The 18862-nt window shown below is 38.2% G+C and overlaps 1 protein-coding gene across 1 annotated transcript; it reads left to right on the top strand.

Moving 5' to 3' along the window:
- Positions 1-926: 926 nt before the first annotated feature.
- Positions 927-18814, top strand: pspc1 (paraspeckle component 1). The gene is made up of 7 exons (XM_052137317.1): positions 927-1376; positions 9467-9768; positions 9913-10008; positions 10113-10309; positions 10577-10661; positions 11095-11200; positions 15787-18814. The coding sequence occupies exons 1-7, from the start codon at positions 1068-1070 to the stop codon at positions 16009-16011; spliced, it is 1320 nt and encodes a 439-aa protein (XP_051993277.1). The 5' UTR covers positions 927-1067; the 3' UTR covers positions 16012-18814.
- Positions 18815-18862: the final 48 nt, after the last annotated feature.

Genomic DNA, 18862 nt, shown 5'->3' with positions numbered 1-18862 from the left:
AAGTAATCCACAAGACTCCAGTGGTTTAATCCATGTCTTCAGAAGAGATATGATAGGTGTGGGTGAGAAACAGATCAATAATTAAGTCATTCTTTACTATAAATCTCCAGTTTCACTTTCATATTTACATCTGAAAATCACATGCAATGCCTGTTTAGTTTCACTTGCACATCTTAAAGTTTAAATTTACAGTAAAAAAGGGACATTATAGTGTTACAAACATACTGACGGTGACGGGGCCCCCAGCACATTTTGTTTAGGGTCCCCAAAAGGCAAGGGCCGGCAGTGATGACACTTCCATGCCAAGCATGTATATTTGTCTTCTGCACGTCCTCCTTTGTATTTTACTTCAACCTTTCAGTACTTTTCTGTGTGCTTCATGTTTCCTGCAACACAAGCTCAAACATTTCAGCTGTGAAGCAAATAATTATCAATCAAGACATTGATTTTATGCTTTACATTATTTATTTTAAACAAAGTATAGTGAACCAATGCATGAATAAAGCTGTGCTGTAATCTTGTCTGCTTGGTTGATTTTATAAAGAAGAATGTTTGCATGTTTTATTGTAATACAGTTGCTATAAACCGAATACTGGACCAGAGACAATGCAATCACAATAGTTATAATAATCATGGTAATAAAAAGATGATCATTAAAAGTCAATGATTTCAACAATAAAACACCGATACATCACAATATCTAATTAATGAATGATAATCATGTATTTAATAATAAGAAATAACAAACAAAACATGTAAGCATGATTTAGATAATAATATCGCTTCGGCCGGTGTCGTGACGCTCTGCGAACCGGAGACCGAATCAGTCACGTGTCTCTCAACCGAACAAAGCGTCGTACGTCATAAATCACGTGTTTGTAGCGTCGGCGAGCGTCTCATCACAACTGAACGGAAATAACGTCTTCATGCGGGATATTGCGTCATATCTGAGCGTAGTCGAGAGAGGTTAGCACAATAGTTGCGCGTACAAATTCTCCATTTGTAAATTACGGGTGTTTAAGTAAACATAAACACAGAAACTGACCCGGTGTTAACGCTGCAGTGCTATGGCAAACCGCAACCTGAAAGAGGTAACGATTGAAAATGCCGCATCACCGAAACCTCAGGACGAGTCTCCATCATCACCTTCATCCCCATCATCACCTTCATCATCACCAGCGGCGCAAGAGATGACTCTAGACCTCAAGAACTTCAGGAGACCCGGGGAGAAAACATTCACTCAACGGTGCAGACTGTTTGTCGGAAATCTCCCGACGGATTTAACGGAGGAAGATTTCAAGAAGCTGTTTTCCAAGTATGGCGAATCCAACGAGGTGTTCATCAACCGAGACCGAGGATTCGGCTTTATCCGCCTGGTAATCCCTTTAAAATATTTATACACCCATCAAGACCATATATGATCGTTTCTGCAGCAGCGTCTGATCTGTGGTGACAACACGTGTTAGTGTTTACATCAAACCTAACCCTATACACTAACCCTATAGCTAACCCTATGCCCTAAATACCATAACTCTATACACTAACCCTATGCCCTAAATACCATAACTCTATACACTAACCCTATGCCCTAAATACCATAACTATACACTAACCCTATGCCCTAAATACCATAACTCTATACACTAACCCTATGCCCTAAATACCATAACTCTATACACTAACCCTATGCCCTAAATACCATAACTCTATACACTAACCCTATGCCCTAAATACACTAACTCTATACCCTAAAGTTAACTCTACACCTTAACCCTATAGCTAACCTTATGCCCTAAATACCATAACTCTATACACTAACCTTATACATTAACTCTATACCATAACTCTATGCCCTAAATACCATAACTCTATACACTAACTCTATCCCTACCCTATACCCTAATTCTATACCTTAACTCTATATACCCTGTACCCTAATTCTATAACTAACCCTATGCCCTAACACTAACTCTATACCCTAACCCTATACACTAACTCTATACATTAACCCTATCCCTTAACCCTATAGCTAACCCTATGCCCTAAATACCATAACTCTATAGGCTACCTATACACTAACTCTATACTCTAACTCTACACCTTAACCCTATAGCTAATCCTATGCCCTAAATACCATAACTCTATACACTAACTTTATACCCTACCCTATACACCTTAACCCTATGGCTAACCCTATGCCCTAAATACCATAACTCTATACACTAACTCTATACCCTACCCTATACACTAACTCTATACCCTACCGTATACACCTTAACCCTATAGCTAACCCTATGCCCTAAATACCATATCTCTATACACTAACTTTATACCCTACCGTATACACCTTAACCCTATAGCTAACCCTATGCCCTAAATACCATAACTCTATACCCTACTCTATACACCTTAGCCCTATAGCTAACCCTATGCCCTAAATACCATAACTCTATACGCTACCTATACACTAACTCTATACTCTAACTCTACACCTTAACCCTATAGCTAACCCTATGCCCTAAATACCATAACTCTATACACTAACTTTATACCCTACCCTATACACCTTAACCCTATGGCTAACCCTATGCCCTAAATACCATAACTCTATACACTAACTCTATACCCTACCCTATACACTAACTCTATACCCTACTCTATACACCTTAACCCCATAGCTAACCCTGTGCCCTAAATACCATAACTCTATACACTAACTCTATACCCTACCCTATACACTAACACTATACCCTACCGTATACACCTTAACCCTATAGCTAACCCTATGCCCTAAATACCATATCTCTATACACTAACTTTATACCCTACCATATACACCTTAACCCTATAGCTAACCCTATGCCCTAAATACCATAACTCTATACCCTAACTTTATACCCTACCCTATACACCTTAACCCTATAGCTAACCCTATGCCCTAAATAACATAACTCTATACACTAACTTTATACCCTACCCTATACACCTTAACCCTATAGCTAACCCTATGCCCTAAATACCATAACTCTATACCCTAACTTTATACCCTACCCTATACACCTTAACCCTATAGCTAACCCTATGCCCTAAATACCATAACTCTATACCCTACCCTATACCATAATTCTATACCTTAACTCTATACCGTAAACCTTAACCCTGTGCCCTAACTCTATAACTAACCCTGTACCCTCTACCCTAACCCTATACCCTAACCCTATGTCCTAAATACCATAACTCTATACACTAGCTCTATACCCTACCCTATACACTAACTCTATCCCCTACCCTATACCATAATTCTATACCTTAACTCTGTACCCTAACCCTGTACCCTATCCCCTAACCCTGTACCCTAACTCTATACATTTACCCTATACCTAACGCTATACCATAACCCTATAGCTAACACGAAAGTGAAATTCCTGGACTCGTAAGTGGGAAAATGTGGAAAAGCGCTATAGGATTTCCAGCTGATGTGTTAGATTGATTTACTTGAAATCAATTACAGTATAAAATGTTTCAGAATATTCCCAACTAACATTTTTAAGGAACGTTCATTTAAGGTTGTGCTCAATGGTTTTCCTAACATTCCCCAACAGCATTTGTGGTATAATGATGATTACCATAAAAATTAAAAGACATTAAAGAAATGCGCTATTGAGATGCCCGTCTGATTGCTGAAAAGTCTTGCGAATAGTGAGAATGTTTCTCTGACACACAGGACTGTTGGTCAGTAGGTATAGCTGCTAGCCGGAGACCTCCAAAAGGGGGCGGAATATCCAAAAGATGACATGTTACTTCTTAAGGGGGTGTCAATTCCAACTCATGGTAAAGTTTAGGGTAAGGGGCTTTAATGGCGGTTTGGAGCTCCTGCCTGTTTTTGGAGCAATGCCTGCAGATATACCCTACTCGGCTGGTGTGGTGCTCACATGTGTTAATGCAGTGACGTATTATGTTTTTATATTCTGTATTGTTATTGATGATATTTGGATTTTAACATTCCTATAAGCTGTTTTATGAGGTGTGGTCATAAATGTTGAAAATACGATTCTTGTCTGTTTTCATTTGTGTTGCAAATCTATTAATGAATTAAATCAGTGTGGTGAAAAATAAGGCTATTAAAAAGTCTTAAATTACAATACACGAGGTGTTATTTTTTGTTGTTGTTTGAACATTTCCCTCCTTGGGTCGTAAGGTTGGATGAAAACCTTTCATGCCTCGCTGACAGCAGAGTGGGCGCACGGTTTCACTTTGGTCCAGATTTTGATCAGCAGTAAAATCTGTCAATACTGGTATCATATATTGTGATTCTTTACCTCATATTACGCTAAAAAACACAATTATACTGTCTCGTATGTCTAATGAGCCACCTTGAGTTGATTGACAGGCGATGTCTGTATCTGAAAGGTGATTGGCTCTTTTAACTAAGGCGGGACTTCCTTTCTACATCCGTTGACCGTTGGGTGCTCAGCTGCTTGTTTGAGTATTTCAATTTCTCCCATTCGTTTAAAGAGAAGTGACCCATCTCCGCTAAATCATCTCTAGTTCAGCGCACATATGTGCTGGTCCATTGAGTGCTGCTCTCAAGATATTCCCCATTCATTTCCATTGTCATTTCAACATTAGCAGACTGGGCGATTACATGTTTCAGTAAGTGGTACCGTATCTTTCAACAAACCCTCAGAGGTTCATTCATGTTTTTTTCATGCTATAAGTTGGAGAGAAAGAGCGTTGTGTCCCGCTCCGTATGAATGGCCAGCTACTGCAATCTGTCACACGCACCATTAAAGTGTATAAATACAACATTTATTGTTGAATTTCAAGATAACTGACATCATAAAAAGCTTAAACTAAAATCGGGTTTCTCCAAAAAATGACATCTGACTCATAAGATAGAGTGTGACACAATTTGTGCATTTGTAGCAGTTGTGTGTGTGTGCGTGTGTGGAGATAATGAGATGAGATGCTGGTGACATAATTTTTCAAAATAAAAGTCCCACATTAAAATGACTAATTTTGAAATGAACATGATACAGTAAAATATTTTACAACACAGATTATTTTAGAATATCACACAATATGGTGAAATTACTTTATATTCTAAAGCTTTTTTAAAAAATAAGATTGAAGATGTGTATTAATATCTGCTACATAGAGAGGTAAAACTACATATTAAACACAGTCTATATGCTTTGGAACAAAAGACAGCTATGTTTGTGATATCTGGAGAATATATCTGATATCGGATGGAAGCTCTTTCCACCACTGAGGAATATGAATGATTGAAGAGTGTCACTCGCTGTCACTCATTCACCAGCTGTCACTCATTCACCAGCTGTCACTCATTCTGAGGCCGCAGCGAGCGAGAGGGCACATGGACCTGCTGGAGGAGTGAATTAAAGAGGGTGCTGTTCCATTGGCCGTCCTGAAGGCCAGAGTCAAAGCCACGTTATTATACAAATTTAAAAACATGACACAGTATCACAGGAGATGACCGTGTTTAATCAGATTTAATATGAGGAACAATGTAAACTGTTAAATACTGCACTTTCTGCCAAAATAAATGCTCCAAGTGAAGGTGAAGTAAATACTACAGAAATACATGTCTTTTATCTAATATCTTCCTCTGAAGAGTGTTATTCTATCAGCCACAATTAAAAACTTCAGGATCAAAAGTTCCTCTCATTCACACATCATGATGGTCAGTGGGCACAAAGCAGGTGATAGATGAACTAGATTAGGAGGAAAACACTGGATTTTTGTGAGGTTTGTGAATTACATCTGTTTAAACGAGATATCTGCATATTTGCAAATGGTATTGTAACGCTTTTCGATGGGAAGGAGGACAGGAAACAGGTCTTCACCACAAGGTAAGCTTTTTTAATTCTCTTTGGTTCTCACAGTATTATTATCGCACACAATACAAATGTCAAACACTGGGTTTGCTTGTCGTCTCTCTCCTCAACTGGAGGCTCTGTGTCTGCTTTTATGCCGCTCTCCTCGTGCTCACTGGAATCAGAGACAGGTGTTAGGCATAATTTAGCTCAGGTGTAAGCGCCCTTACCGCTTTCCTCTCCCGGACGGGCGCTTGACCACGCCCCCGCTGCCACAGGTATATAATAAGTTTTATTGATATTTGCCTTTAATCATTAGAATAAAAAGTTAAAAGTGACCGGGAACTGCTGAGGAGAGAGAGGGAGAATGAAACAGATGAACACTTCAACTTTATGAGCTCAAACGTGCCTGTCACGGATCTGATATGTGGACCGTTTAAATGACACTGTGTTGCACACCGGTCTATCATTGTAGTAACACGATGCACATAACAACAAAACAAACCATGACATGTCTCAGTAACTTCACATGCAATCAGATGATAAGAGCAAGTCATTAGTAACTCTGATAAGTGCAGTCTCTGTACTGTGATGAGGCCTAAATCCTGACTGAAATACTTCATATATACTATTTCTCTGTAGAAATGAACATGGGAGGACTTTTCTAGTATTTTCTACATAAATGGGAGATTTGAAATCGGTCAATTATTCGCCAATTCTCCAGGATCATGCAGTTTGATAACTGCCAGTGTATAGTTTCCAGGGACATGTCCTAAGGATAATGAGGAGTTAACCATATTAAGAAGAGGTTCTGAGATTACAGAAAACACTTCTTTTAGGAATTTAGTCAGTATTGGGTCTAACATACATATAACATGAAGCTGCTCGTAGGGAATCATTTGAGACACTTCTGAGGTGCGTAAAATCTGATGCATAAACAGATTTTGTTTGATTTCAATTTCATCAGTAAATACATTTATGAAGTCATTACTATTGTGCTGCGATGGATTATCTGGTATACAAGGCCTAACCAATAATGTACCAGTACTGAATAAACATCTAGGATTGTTGTGGTAATTATGAGTTTACTAAAATATGCTGACCTGGCAGCTTTTAGTGCCTGTCTGTATCTACAGACACTATCCTTCCATGCACCACGAAATACTTCTAATTTCAAGAGTTGCTCTCTTGAGCATGAGTGTGATCATTGTACCATGGTTAGGGCTGGGATAAACGATTATTTTTTTTAAACGATTAATCTAGCGATTATTTTTCCGATGCATCGATTAATCTAACGATTCATTTTTTCAGTCCGATTCGATTAATCGACTTGTGACAACACCGGTAATACCGGTTTCATCGGGGGTGGGGGTGTATAAAATGTTAAAAAAAAAATATTTGGCAGGAGTTTGATTGACTGGCGATCTGATCAATCAATCATAATACGGCATTTTTGTCCGACAAAGTTGTCAGGAGAGAGAAGATTAACGTCGGTGAATTTGAATAATGATTGTAGGCTACTGTACTGACATCTTTCCGCGGTTAAAACAACAGTCCTTCTGATGTAGGCTACATTCATGTTTAGCCTATTTGATGCTATAAATTAACCAAGGAAAAGATGATCGGTTCACGAGCAGCTTTAACTGAGGCAATCTGTCACGACACATTAAAGAGCCACAAAATAGTAGGGCTATTTATGGTTTAATTTTCTTTGAATGACCAAATTTGAAAGTTGAGACTTTATTAAATGTTACCTGCTTGGTCCTGTCTGTCAGCGCGTTGTCAGTGTCCTCTATGTATTTTTCACGACATTCATAGCTATAAGCGCATTATTAATAGCTATAAGTGAAAACTTTAGGTGTCGACTACGTATTATAGCCTACTCCAACATCGAGTGCAAAGTGGGAAGTTGAAAAAAACTTACGGTGCTCTGTCATCTGCAGCTGCTCCCGGGTGGCGCCTCTTCAGATGCTGGTGCATTGCCGTGGTGCTAGAATGGAAGGCCATCTCCATTTTGCAAAGACGACATATCACGGAATTGTTCCCTTTTAAATTAAAGAATTCCCATACTTTAGAGGAACGAGTGCGTGCCGCCTTGCACTTCTGATAGTCTGAAGAGCCACTCGTGTTGCTACTATTCGCTGGCGCCGCCATCTTTGTTTTGGGTCTGACGAATCGACGCGCATATTTTGTGTCTACGTAATTTTGACGTCGACGTCATCGATGACGTCGACGCGTTGTCCCAGCCCTAACCATGGTGCAGGGCTTATTTCTTTAAATTGTTTTAATCGAAGGGGGGGCGACACTATCAGGAGTGCTAGAGAAGACTGCATTTATATTTTCTGGGACTACGTCAAGTTCTTCTGAACTTTTTTCTTACTGAGTATTTGACAAATTTGGAAGATCATTAGTGAAGCTATCTTTAGTGTTTAAAAGAATAGTTATACCTGAACGATAGCGTGGTGTAGATTGAGTAACATTAGCCGATCACGGCATACAAGAGACGAGGTAATGATGATGTCATCGCTCTGCTGCAAACAGTACTGGGGGTTGTTCACAAGTAAAGTAAGCTTTTGCAATGTATTGGTTGAATTAAAACATTTTATGAAACGTAACAGCCATTCATGCTTTAGTGAGATGTGTTGCATAAATGCTTGATGTGTAGTTAAAGCGCTAAGAAATGGAGACGAACTCACCTAAAGACAAATCCTGCAAAGTCCCAAAGAAGTTTCATTACTTCACATTAATCAACTCGAAGAGCCTTGGAGGAGTGCATGTTGGAAATATGATGGTTTAATTTCATTCTCAGTTGGCTGTATTTATTGGTCTTGTAAAGTTGCCATTCAGGTTGATGCTCATGTTGCAATAGAATGACTGACCGCACGCATGCCAGTATGACCACCTTATGCCAGCGCAGTTTTTAACAGGATCCACTTGTTTAAAATTCCCTCAATTATATGAACTTTTGCATTTAAACTTTATTTCGCTATGAATCATCATGTACGTGATTACAGCTCTGTGTAAATTAATAATCTCTATGACACCGTTCAAAAAAATGTTTCCCATAAATGCAAAGACATTCATGGGGCAAAATACTCATGTCACAATAACATGTCTAAAGTGGCTTTGTGTCAGGTGACAATGAGAGCATCGATGAGATTTGCGTGTCGGTTTCTGCAAAATAAGCTGCTGATGTGCTGCTCACTGTAAAACAATATATGTGTCAACTCTGTCAGCCGGTGTTTCGTCAGGCAGCTGCTAATCTAGAGAGAGACGAAACATTATAATCTGATGCCGTTCGGGATGGAATTGTAGTGATGTAGTTATTACTTTCCTGAGAATCTATTGGTTTACTAATTTGCAGCTGCATTGTAAAGTAAATAAATGTGCAGGAATTTCCCACAAAATGAAAGTGGGACTTCCGGGAATGATTATCCCGTGCCGAATTTCAGGCCCTGAATTATTTCTACCAATTAGTTGATATCTGGTTTCTTGTTTGTAAGTGTCTTTGTCTTGGGCACAACTTCTTAATTACACATCATTACAAACTTGTGTCCTTAAATCTGAATTGTTAATCAAAATAGTTTAAACACTCTTCTTGAAAACTGTTCTCTTGTTTGATTATTCAGGAGACAAGGACTCTCGCAGAGATTGCGAAGGCTGAGTTGGATGGTCTGGTGCTAAAGAACAGGCCCATCCGGATCCGATTTGCCACACATGGGGCTGCACTCACAGTACGAAACCTCGCTCCAGTGGTATCCAATGAGCTTCTGGAACAGGCCTTCTCACAGTTTGGCCCAGTTGAGCGGGCAATTGTGGTGGTTGATGACCGTGGCCGACCGACAGGCAAGGGGATTGTGGAATTTGCCAATAAGCCAGCTGCCCGGAAAGCTTTGGATGGCTGTACAGATGGAGCCCTTCTGCTTACAACGTAATTACTTGTCATTTACACTGTATGATCTGTCACTAAATATCAACTAAGGAAAGTCAAAGCAGAGACTGTTTATGATGGACATGACCAATCTTTATGCCTTGTCACATTTTTTATACATACATTATTTCTGTTGTCTTTCAGGTCCCCTCGTCCAGTCATTCTTGAGCCAACAGAACAGTTTGATGATGAAGATGGACTCACAGAAAAGCTGTTGCAAAAATCAGCACAATATCACAAGTGTGTCTTAAGACCATTGACATGTTATCTGTGTTCCATTTATCTAAGGTAAAAAAATCGCTGTGGGTGAGTTTACAAACTAAACATAAGCATCTGCAATACAGGGAAAGGGAGCACCCACCACACTTTGCACAGCCAGGCACCATTGAGTTTGAGTTTTCCTCTCGCTGGAAAGCTTTGGATGAGATGGAGAAACAGCAGAGGGAACAGGTGGACCGAAACATACAAGAGGCCAAGGAGAAATTGGAGGCTGAAATGGAGGCCGCCAAACATGAGCATCAGCTCATGATGATGAGACAAGGTATGCATATACACATTGAGCTGGAAAATTTCCTGACAAAGAAACTTGTACTGCCCACCACACATTTGTTTTTAAGGAGAATTCTTAGGACTTTTGGTATCTTACGTACCATATGTTTTTTGTGCCAGCTTCATATTGTCACACATCTAAAACTTGACGACGGAGGCCATGTTTACTTGCTTAGGCCTGCGACACAGTCAAGACTTTTAAATATTGTCTGCTTATTACACTGGCTGTTGATGAATGCACCTGTGGGCTTTCAAACAGATCTCATGAGACGGCAAGAGGAGCTGCGGCGCTTGGAGGAGCTCAGGAATCAGGAGCTGCAGAAACGCAAGCAGATTGAGATGAGGTGTGCATGTGTCTCAGTGGATGTCCCATGCTTTTTGCTTTTAAAGAATGAAAGCATTCCTATTAGTTGGTAGTGGCACGTTAGAGGTCTGCATGGGCCTTAAAATGAAGCTCGAACCGACCCAACCGGTTCTGTCAGATTTTAAGCCCGAAGCCAGCCTGAACCCAAATTACTGTGGCGTTCTCTATCGGATGAAGCGCCAAGCATTTTTTTAATTACTCTGGCTGTTTTATTAATCAACGTTTCCCAACTTGAACACAGAAACTAAATACCACGGTTAGTGTTTTAGCCGTATCCCACACCAACAAAACACAGTTTCATAAAGGCAACACGCAGATTAAATCAAATCATTACGTTCTATTTAAAATCTAATGATGACTATAGACTGGATTCTGAGCATTTGCTGTTTAACTGAGTCATTCCCAATGCTCAGACATGAAGAAGAGAGACGCAGACGTGCGGAAGAGATGATACGGCATAGAGAGCAGGATGACATGAGACGGCAACCAGATGGATTCAAGTCCAGCTTCTTAGACAGTGTAAGTACAAGAGAAATACTCCATTTTCATTCTGATCTTTACAGAATTCTATTAGGGTTTAGTTTCAGCAGACAGACAATGGAAGTCGTACAGTATGTACCTGACCAAAATGCCCCTAACCGCCCTCACAGTAAAACTGTAAAGTCAAGTCTCACATGAGACTCATTCACAAAATCACTAAGTGGCACAAAGGGACATTTTTATGCACCTTTGTTATGGGTGAACAAAGTGAGAGTTGGTTACTCTTAACATGTTTAATATTCTTAATTTTATAATTTTCGTTTTTAAATAGAGATCAACCAATGCAAGGAATTAATTATATCATGAAAAGAATTTCTCGTTAATTAAAAAAGTGCTAAAGTGTCAAGCCTTTCTTCCAATACATGGAAACTGGTGATTCATAGGCATTAGATCATTGAAATTAAAATACCTGAACAATGATTTTTTTTTAGCCCTAATGAAAAAAAACTTCTCATCGGATTCTCACCCTTAAGCTGCCTCAAACTTGGAGGACTGACTCTCTTATGTGAAACACAAAGATATTTTCAAGAAAAATGATGCGTTTATATTAGGGCTGTCAATTTAACGTGTTAATTCAGTGCAATTAATTTTATAAAAAGTAACGTGTTAAAAAAATTAACGCAATTAATGGCAATGCCCCCGGACCGTAATAAGGAAGAGTCCTGAGAAATGCTTGTAGTACCACCTGTTTACTCCAGAGGGCAGTAAGTGAAACTTCAGCTGTATGAGCAACACACAGTTTATACAGTGAACAAACACTTCAGCAGAACAACACAAACATGTGTTACACTCTTGCGTTCAAACACTTGAAGGAGCGCAAATGCGAACTGAGTTCTCAAGAAGTGTTTAAAGATTGAGTATTAAACTATGTTTAACTTGACACAGTGAACTAAACATTTTATGTGTATGATGCAACGCACCCGAGACGCGACACAAGCACGTCTGATGCAGGTGAACATTTTAATCAATCGACAGCCCTAGTTTATATCCATATAATACATGTCAATGGGGTCCAGAACTTGGGGTCCAACAAACACACAACGGCAGCAGTTTTGTAAGTACCGGTACTTTGCTACAAAGTCAGTACTAAAATATAAAAGATGTAATAATTTCTGTCTGACTGACACGACTGCTTTCAAATGCTCACACAGTTATCTGAGTGTGTGCTCTGTTATTTGTTTTACACTGAAATAGACAATCAATTAAATCATGTATAGTGTGACTATTAAACTGCGAAAGGGTGCAATCTTAGTCTGTATTTGAGCTGCGTGCTTTAAATGAAAGTGTGAAGCCGATCGCTCGTACACTGGAAACTCCACAGACATTAATAATCAATCATGTTGTATGAGATGACAGAGGAGAGCACTAATCCACTGTAAAGCACATACTGCATGTAGACAATATATTTATATAATGAAACCACAGTATTTGCACTTAAACTATCACACTGCCATGTAGCAAACTGTTTATCCATCAGAAGAAGCTCATGGCAGAATAAAAGCATGATTCAGAATAAGCTAGGTTCCAGAAATTGCAACAGAAATATATTACAACTGTATAGTAAAATATAATATTAATTGTAGTAATATAATAAATAATTATGAATTAATAATGTTACGTCTTTCCCCTTTTGTCTAGGGGTAAAATAGGGAACGACGAACAAACAGTGGAGAGACTTTGAGGATCTCCAGCTCTCCAGTCCCAGATTCACAAAATAGCCAAACAACATTCACCTTGAAATGGCATGTCTGCCTTCTATTTCTACTCTCTAGCCGAAGCTAGAAAATAATTAATATTAAGTGGGGAAACACATTACAAATAAATCCAAAACAAAAAGTATTACCTCGGGAGGAGGGCCCAATTCAAAAGAAAACAAAATAACGTCTACCTAAAAGGGGAAATAACATTAACTTACCTATACACAACAGAAAACAAAACAAAAGAACAAATAACTTCCCTCACTCCCTAACTAACCTTTAAACAGGAGAAAAATTATGGGTATCCTCCACCCTATATTACCCACAAACTCTTAACTAATCATACAAAAAAAAGAAAAGGAGAAGAGAATAAAAAAAGTAAGCTCAAGTCACACTAGGACACACATTGTGACACACACACACACACACCAAAGAGCGCAACCAGCACTCGCTTGTCTGGGCTTGGAGAGCGGAACAACCCCAAACGCCGCGATATCTCTCCCCCCTTTCTCAGAGTTTTCTCTGCTGCTTTATTTAACTCCTCAGGAATCACGCACCAATCAGTGCGCGGACAGCTCTCCCGAGTTAACGAGCACAGGTGGTAGCCCTTAATCCTATCAAAGACACAAAAAGAAAAGAGAAAGAGAGAGAAAAGAAAAATACACATGCACATAACACTCCTGGTATGTTACAGACACACAATGAATACGTCCTTGGACGTAACAATAATAATAATAATTGTGCAATATATCATTAGTGCAAGCGTGCATTTGTACTGATTAAGAGTTGGTTAAATAATGCAGTGTTATGTTAAAGTAATTAGTTTTCTATCTTTTTTTATTACCAACTCTTTTATTTTGGGTGCTTTTAATTCTTTTACTCCTGTTTTTTTTGTTTTTATTGTTAACAATTATTTAATATTTTTTGTGAATCACTTCATATGAGATGTAAAAAGAGAAATAATATGAATATGCCTGTGTGCCCACACGTGTGACTGTTATTAACATGTTTTTCTGTCATCGTTTGGACTCTGATATACGTCGTCTGTTTTCCTCCTTTTGTTTATCAGTAGGGTTACTTTCTCTAGATTTATTTACCTACATATAGTAGTAGTGTATTATTGTTGTTAATAACTGCTCTTTCTCAACAGTTCTGCAAGTTTCTGATGTGGACGAGACTCCGTCTTTACACAGAAGCCGCATAAATGTATTACACATAAACAATCCGTGCGAATAATATATTTGTGGAAGTAACGTTATGACTGTAGTGATACTGATTATTAAGATGTGCTGGTGCGGTTGCCAGATATTCAATCCGGGAATCATTATACATGAATAAGACATTTCCATTCGTCAGACTTTTGTTGACCGCGGTCCATGTGTAAAGTATCCCAAAAACACAACCTGCAATTCTTTGATTTTAAACCCCAATTGTGTTTTCAAATTAGCCCAATTTGGCATGAAACCTGCCAACGCGGTCAAGCGCTGCTGCTGATCTGAGCGAGAAGACGTCTTTGGCATTCACAACAAATCTACTACACGTGGCGAGCCCAAATGTTTAGAGAGGTGAAAACATGAAAACAAACAGGAGTTCAGTACACCTAACTAACCTAGCAAGAAATAATACTCTCAAACACGTGAATATATAATAATAATAAGATTAATAATAAACTCACACTACTGCAAACTCCTCCTGATAATTGGCCTAATCTATGCATCTCCTATACATCTCTCATGCATCTCCTATACATCTCCTATACATCTCCCATGCATCTCTCATGCATCTCCTATACATCTCCCATGCATCTCTTATGCATCTTCTATACGTCTCCTATACATCTCCTATAGATCTCCAATGCATCTCCTATGCATCTCCAATGCATCTCCTATGCATCTCTTATGCATCTCCTATACGTCTCCTATACATCTCCTATAGATCTCCAATGCATCTCCCATGCATCTCTTATGCATCTCCTATACGTCTCCTATACATCTCCTATAGATCTCCAATGCATCTCCTATGCATCTCTTTGCATCTCTTATGCATCTCCTATACATCTCTTATGCATCTCTTATACATCTCCTATACATCTCTTATGCATCTCCTATGCATCTCTTATGCATCTCTTATGCATCTCCTATACATCTCTTATGCATCTCTCATGCATCTCCTATACATCTCCTATACATCTCCCATGCATCTCTCATGCATCTCCTATACATCTCCCATGCATCTCTTATGCATCTCCTATACGTCTCCTATACATCTCCTATAGATCTCCAATGCATCTCCTATGCATCTCTTATGCATCTCCTATACGTCTCCTATACATCTCCTATAGATCTCCAATGCATCTCCCATGCATCTCTTATGCATCTCCTATACGTCTCCTATACATCTCCTATAGATCTCCAATGCATCTCCTATGCATCTCTTTGCATCTCTTATGCATCTCCTATACATCTCTTATGCATCTCCTATGCATCTCCTATGCATCTCTTATGCATCTCCTATGCATCTCCTATGCATCTCTTATGCATCTCCTATACATCTCTTATGCATCTCTTATACATCTCCTATAAACTATCGCATCTGTATTGGCAAATATGTAAAAGGTTCTCGTACTTGTCTCAAAATATAGCATTGATCCGTCTCTAGAAAAATTCAGTGTGGGATGTTTTAACATTATTTTCCTTTTTTTATTTTTTTTATTGTGCTGCTTTATTGAGGTATTTCAGCAATTTATAGTCCATATCATTTTCGTTTTATATCTGTAAGGCATAAAATCTGAATTGTATAATCTGAAATGCATATGGCTTACACATGCTCATTACAAACATCCTATTTCTTTTTTCTTTTGCAATATAGATTGAGCGGTTTTCCCAAGGAGGATCTCCTCTGATGGGATCGTCTGCGGGTGGGCGGCCTGGTGTTGATTCTCCTCAGCAACAGCAACAACAACAACAACAACAACAACAACAGCAGCAGCAGCAGACAGCAGTTCCTGGCGTGGTTGTGCCAGCTGGCTTTGGGAGAGGAAGTCCAGTTGGGGGCAACTTTGATGGACCTGGCAGCAAACGACAAAGATACTAATATTTCTTTGTTAATTGTGCTTCCTCGTGTTCAGATAGGATAGGCTCAACTCATGCTTACTGTATCAAACCATACTTTTCTGTTCCTCACTTATTGCTCTTTCTGAAGCCCGCATGAGCCGAGCGTTAATGTGAAACACTCCTAAAATCATGAAATGGAGACAGCCATTTTTAGATCGTTTACAATTGATGTAGTGATGTATATTCCTTTTTATATACTAATATCGGAAAATATAGATTTGAATCCTGTTTACCTGTAAATGAGTGATAGTGTAAAACTTGCATGTGTTAGAATTGTTAATCTTTATTTTAGTGAATGTTTTGGAATAATTCATCTGCTGTCCGTTGTGGAACGCCAGTGCTTTGAATACCTATCTATAAATATATGATATATATATATATTTATGGAATACATACAGTAAGTCCTGAAGAATGGTGTGAGAACAGCTGCAGTCAGCGCATGGATGAATCATTAGCAGGTGCTATAATCAGGTTATATATATATATATAAAATGCATACACACTGATGTTATGAGCCAGCATCATTAACCGAATATTCAAACAATTGCAACTTCCAAAAATGTCAAGAGTCATAGTCTATATGCCAATAGCCCATATTTCTATTTTTAAACACTGTAAAAAAAAAATTTGACACGTTTTACAAAAAAAACAGGCAACTATTTCCATCAGCTTTTTGAGTATTTTTAACTCAACTAAATTTAGTTTGACATATTAGACTTGAAATGTTTTCAAAATGGGTCCGTAATAAAGTTAAAAAGGTAATATTTATCTTGTAGGGAATCATCAGGTCAAGCAATATTTTAATATACAAAGTTAAAGTGTCAATAAGTGTCTCAAAACAAATTCAAAATATTTGTTCATTTTTCAATGTTACATATTTATTTACATTTGAACTGTAATAAATGTGTAAATGTTTCTAACAGGCTGTTTAAAATAAATAATAAATAGTAAACACACTTGCATGGACCAAAAGACACAAATGTGGGTGCAGGGAAACCGGTTTGGTATCTGAATACATCATATATTTTTATATATGCAATAAAACCTGAAAGTAAATGTATCTCTCCATCAGAAATATCATCAATGACCCTCAGTGACAATCCCAACTCTTATAATCAGAGACTGTAAGTCATTGCAGCATGTTGTTGATGGTAATTAACATTTAAGATGTTGAACGCTGAAGGTCCTGTCAATGTGTTGAAACTCTGTGAATGGAAGCAGATGCTGGAAAGCATCAGTGTGTATGAAAATGAAAATGGCAGCTTTTGCCCATCCAGACACCTGGAGAAACAGAAATGACTGTGGACACAATTTAAAATGTTAAAGCACACGTTTAGGAGCTGTAAAATCATTATACTCATGACTTACTGCTGCTTCTAAAGTATTCAGTATTTTCAGCATCACTTTACAATGCGATTGTATTCATTAACAACATTAAACTATAACGGAGAAGAAAATGTTGGATTAATGTTAATGCAAGTTGTCATTGTTATCTCACACAATCGAATGATAATGTCATTTACACAGCAGGTGCACATGAGTTGATCCGTGTTCTCACATGTGTCAGGAATGCATTTAATAACGTTACAATTGGTTATGTTGTATTTTATATTGTAGAGTTACTGTATTTCCTCCATGAACATTATTTTCAGGATATGGTATTGAGTGTGAACAGAGTCTGTGTAAACCCTTAAATTACAGGCTGCACATCCATGAGGGCTTCTCTGGATCATTTACTGTATGTTTCATGAATATTTTCATTAAATATTATATGAAAATCATTTTAAGATGAATTCATATAGATTTGAGCTTTTATAACTGTTTTATGACTTTAATAAACTGTGACATGTGGGCAACACGTGTGTTCTGTTAAAACAGGGCAGTCACGTCTGTTACTACATTCATTAATGGACAGAGGGAACAAGTTAACATTAAGTACTTAAAACAGATTTATTAAATGTGAATTAATTTACATGTATATCATTGTGTCTTATGTTATATTCTTCTGGCAATAAAACTAAAATATTTAACAGAATTCTTCATGGCAGCAGAATAATTATCAATTGAAACATTGTAAAATATCTTAATAAGGTTTGCAATTTCCCATTACATGAATTAGGCTGGAAGTTAGTATGTGAATTATATTTGTCTCGATACACGCTTTGATGTTTTAGGCTTCATGTGTGCAGTTCTAAACTAGGTTACGTGCTGTTATTCATAATATGTTTTGTATATTATTACAGGTTCAAGCATGAAGTGCTGAAACACTGATGCTCTTATTAGGATTATTAAAGGGACGGTTCACCCAAAAATGTCAATTCTGTCATCATTTACTCACCCTCATGCTGTTCCAGATGTGTGACTTTCTTTCTTCTGCAGAACACAAATGAAGGTATTTAGAAGACTGTTGAAGCTCTGTAGGTCCTTATAATGTAAGTAAACGTGGCTGCTGCTGTTTGACGGTCCAAAAGTCATATTTAGGAAGCATGAAAGTAACCCACACGACTCCAGTCGATCAATTAATGTCCAGGGCCCAGATGCTGTTTGAAATGGCTGAACTCTCACGTGACGTTCATCTCGCTGTTGTAAATAAGCGCCGCTTACATCGCGCAACAGACACGTGATGCACCAACTGCCGGTAGGAAGCACTTTTTAAATGTTAATGCTTAAATTATCTATTTAATTTCTTACACAAACCTATCGATTTGCCTCAGAAGACTTTAATTGATCGACTGAAGTCGTGTGGATTACTTTCATGCTCATAAAGAAGGAATAAAGTCACACATCTGGAACAGCATGAGGGTGAATAAATGATGACAGAATTTACATTT

Source organism: Xyrauchen texanus, chromosome 11 (genome assembly GCF_025860055.1).
Source record: "Xyrauchen texanus isolate HMW12.3.18 chromosome 11, RBS_HiC_50CHRs, whole genome shotgun sequence".
Taxonomy (NCBI): domain Eukaryota; kingdom Metazoa; phylum Chordata; class Actinopteri; order Cypriniformes; family Catostomidae; genus Xyrauchen; species Xyrauchen texanus.
Note: the sequence above shows the minus strand (reverse complement) of the source record. Positions and strands in the feature narration are given on the sequence as shown.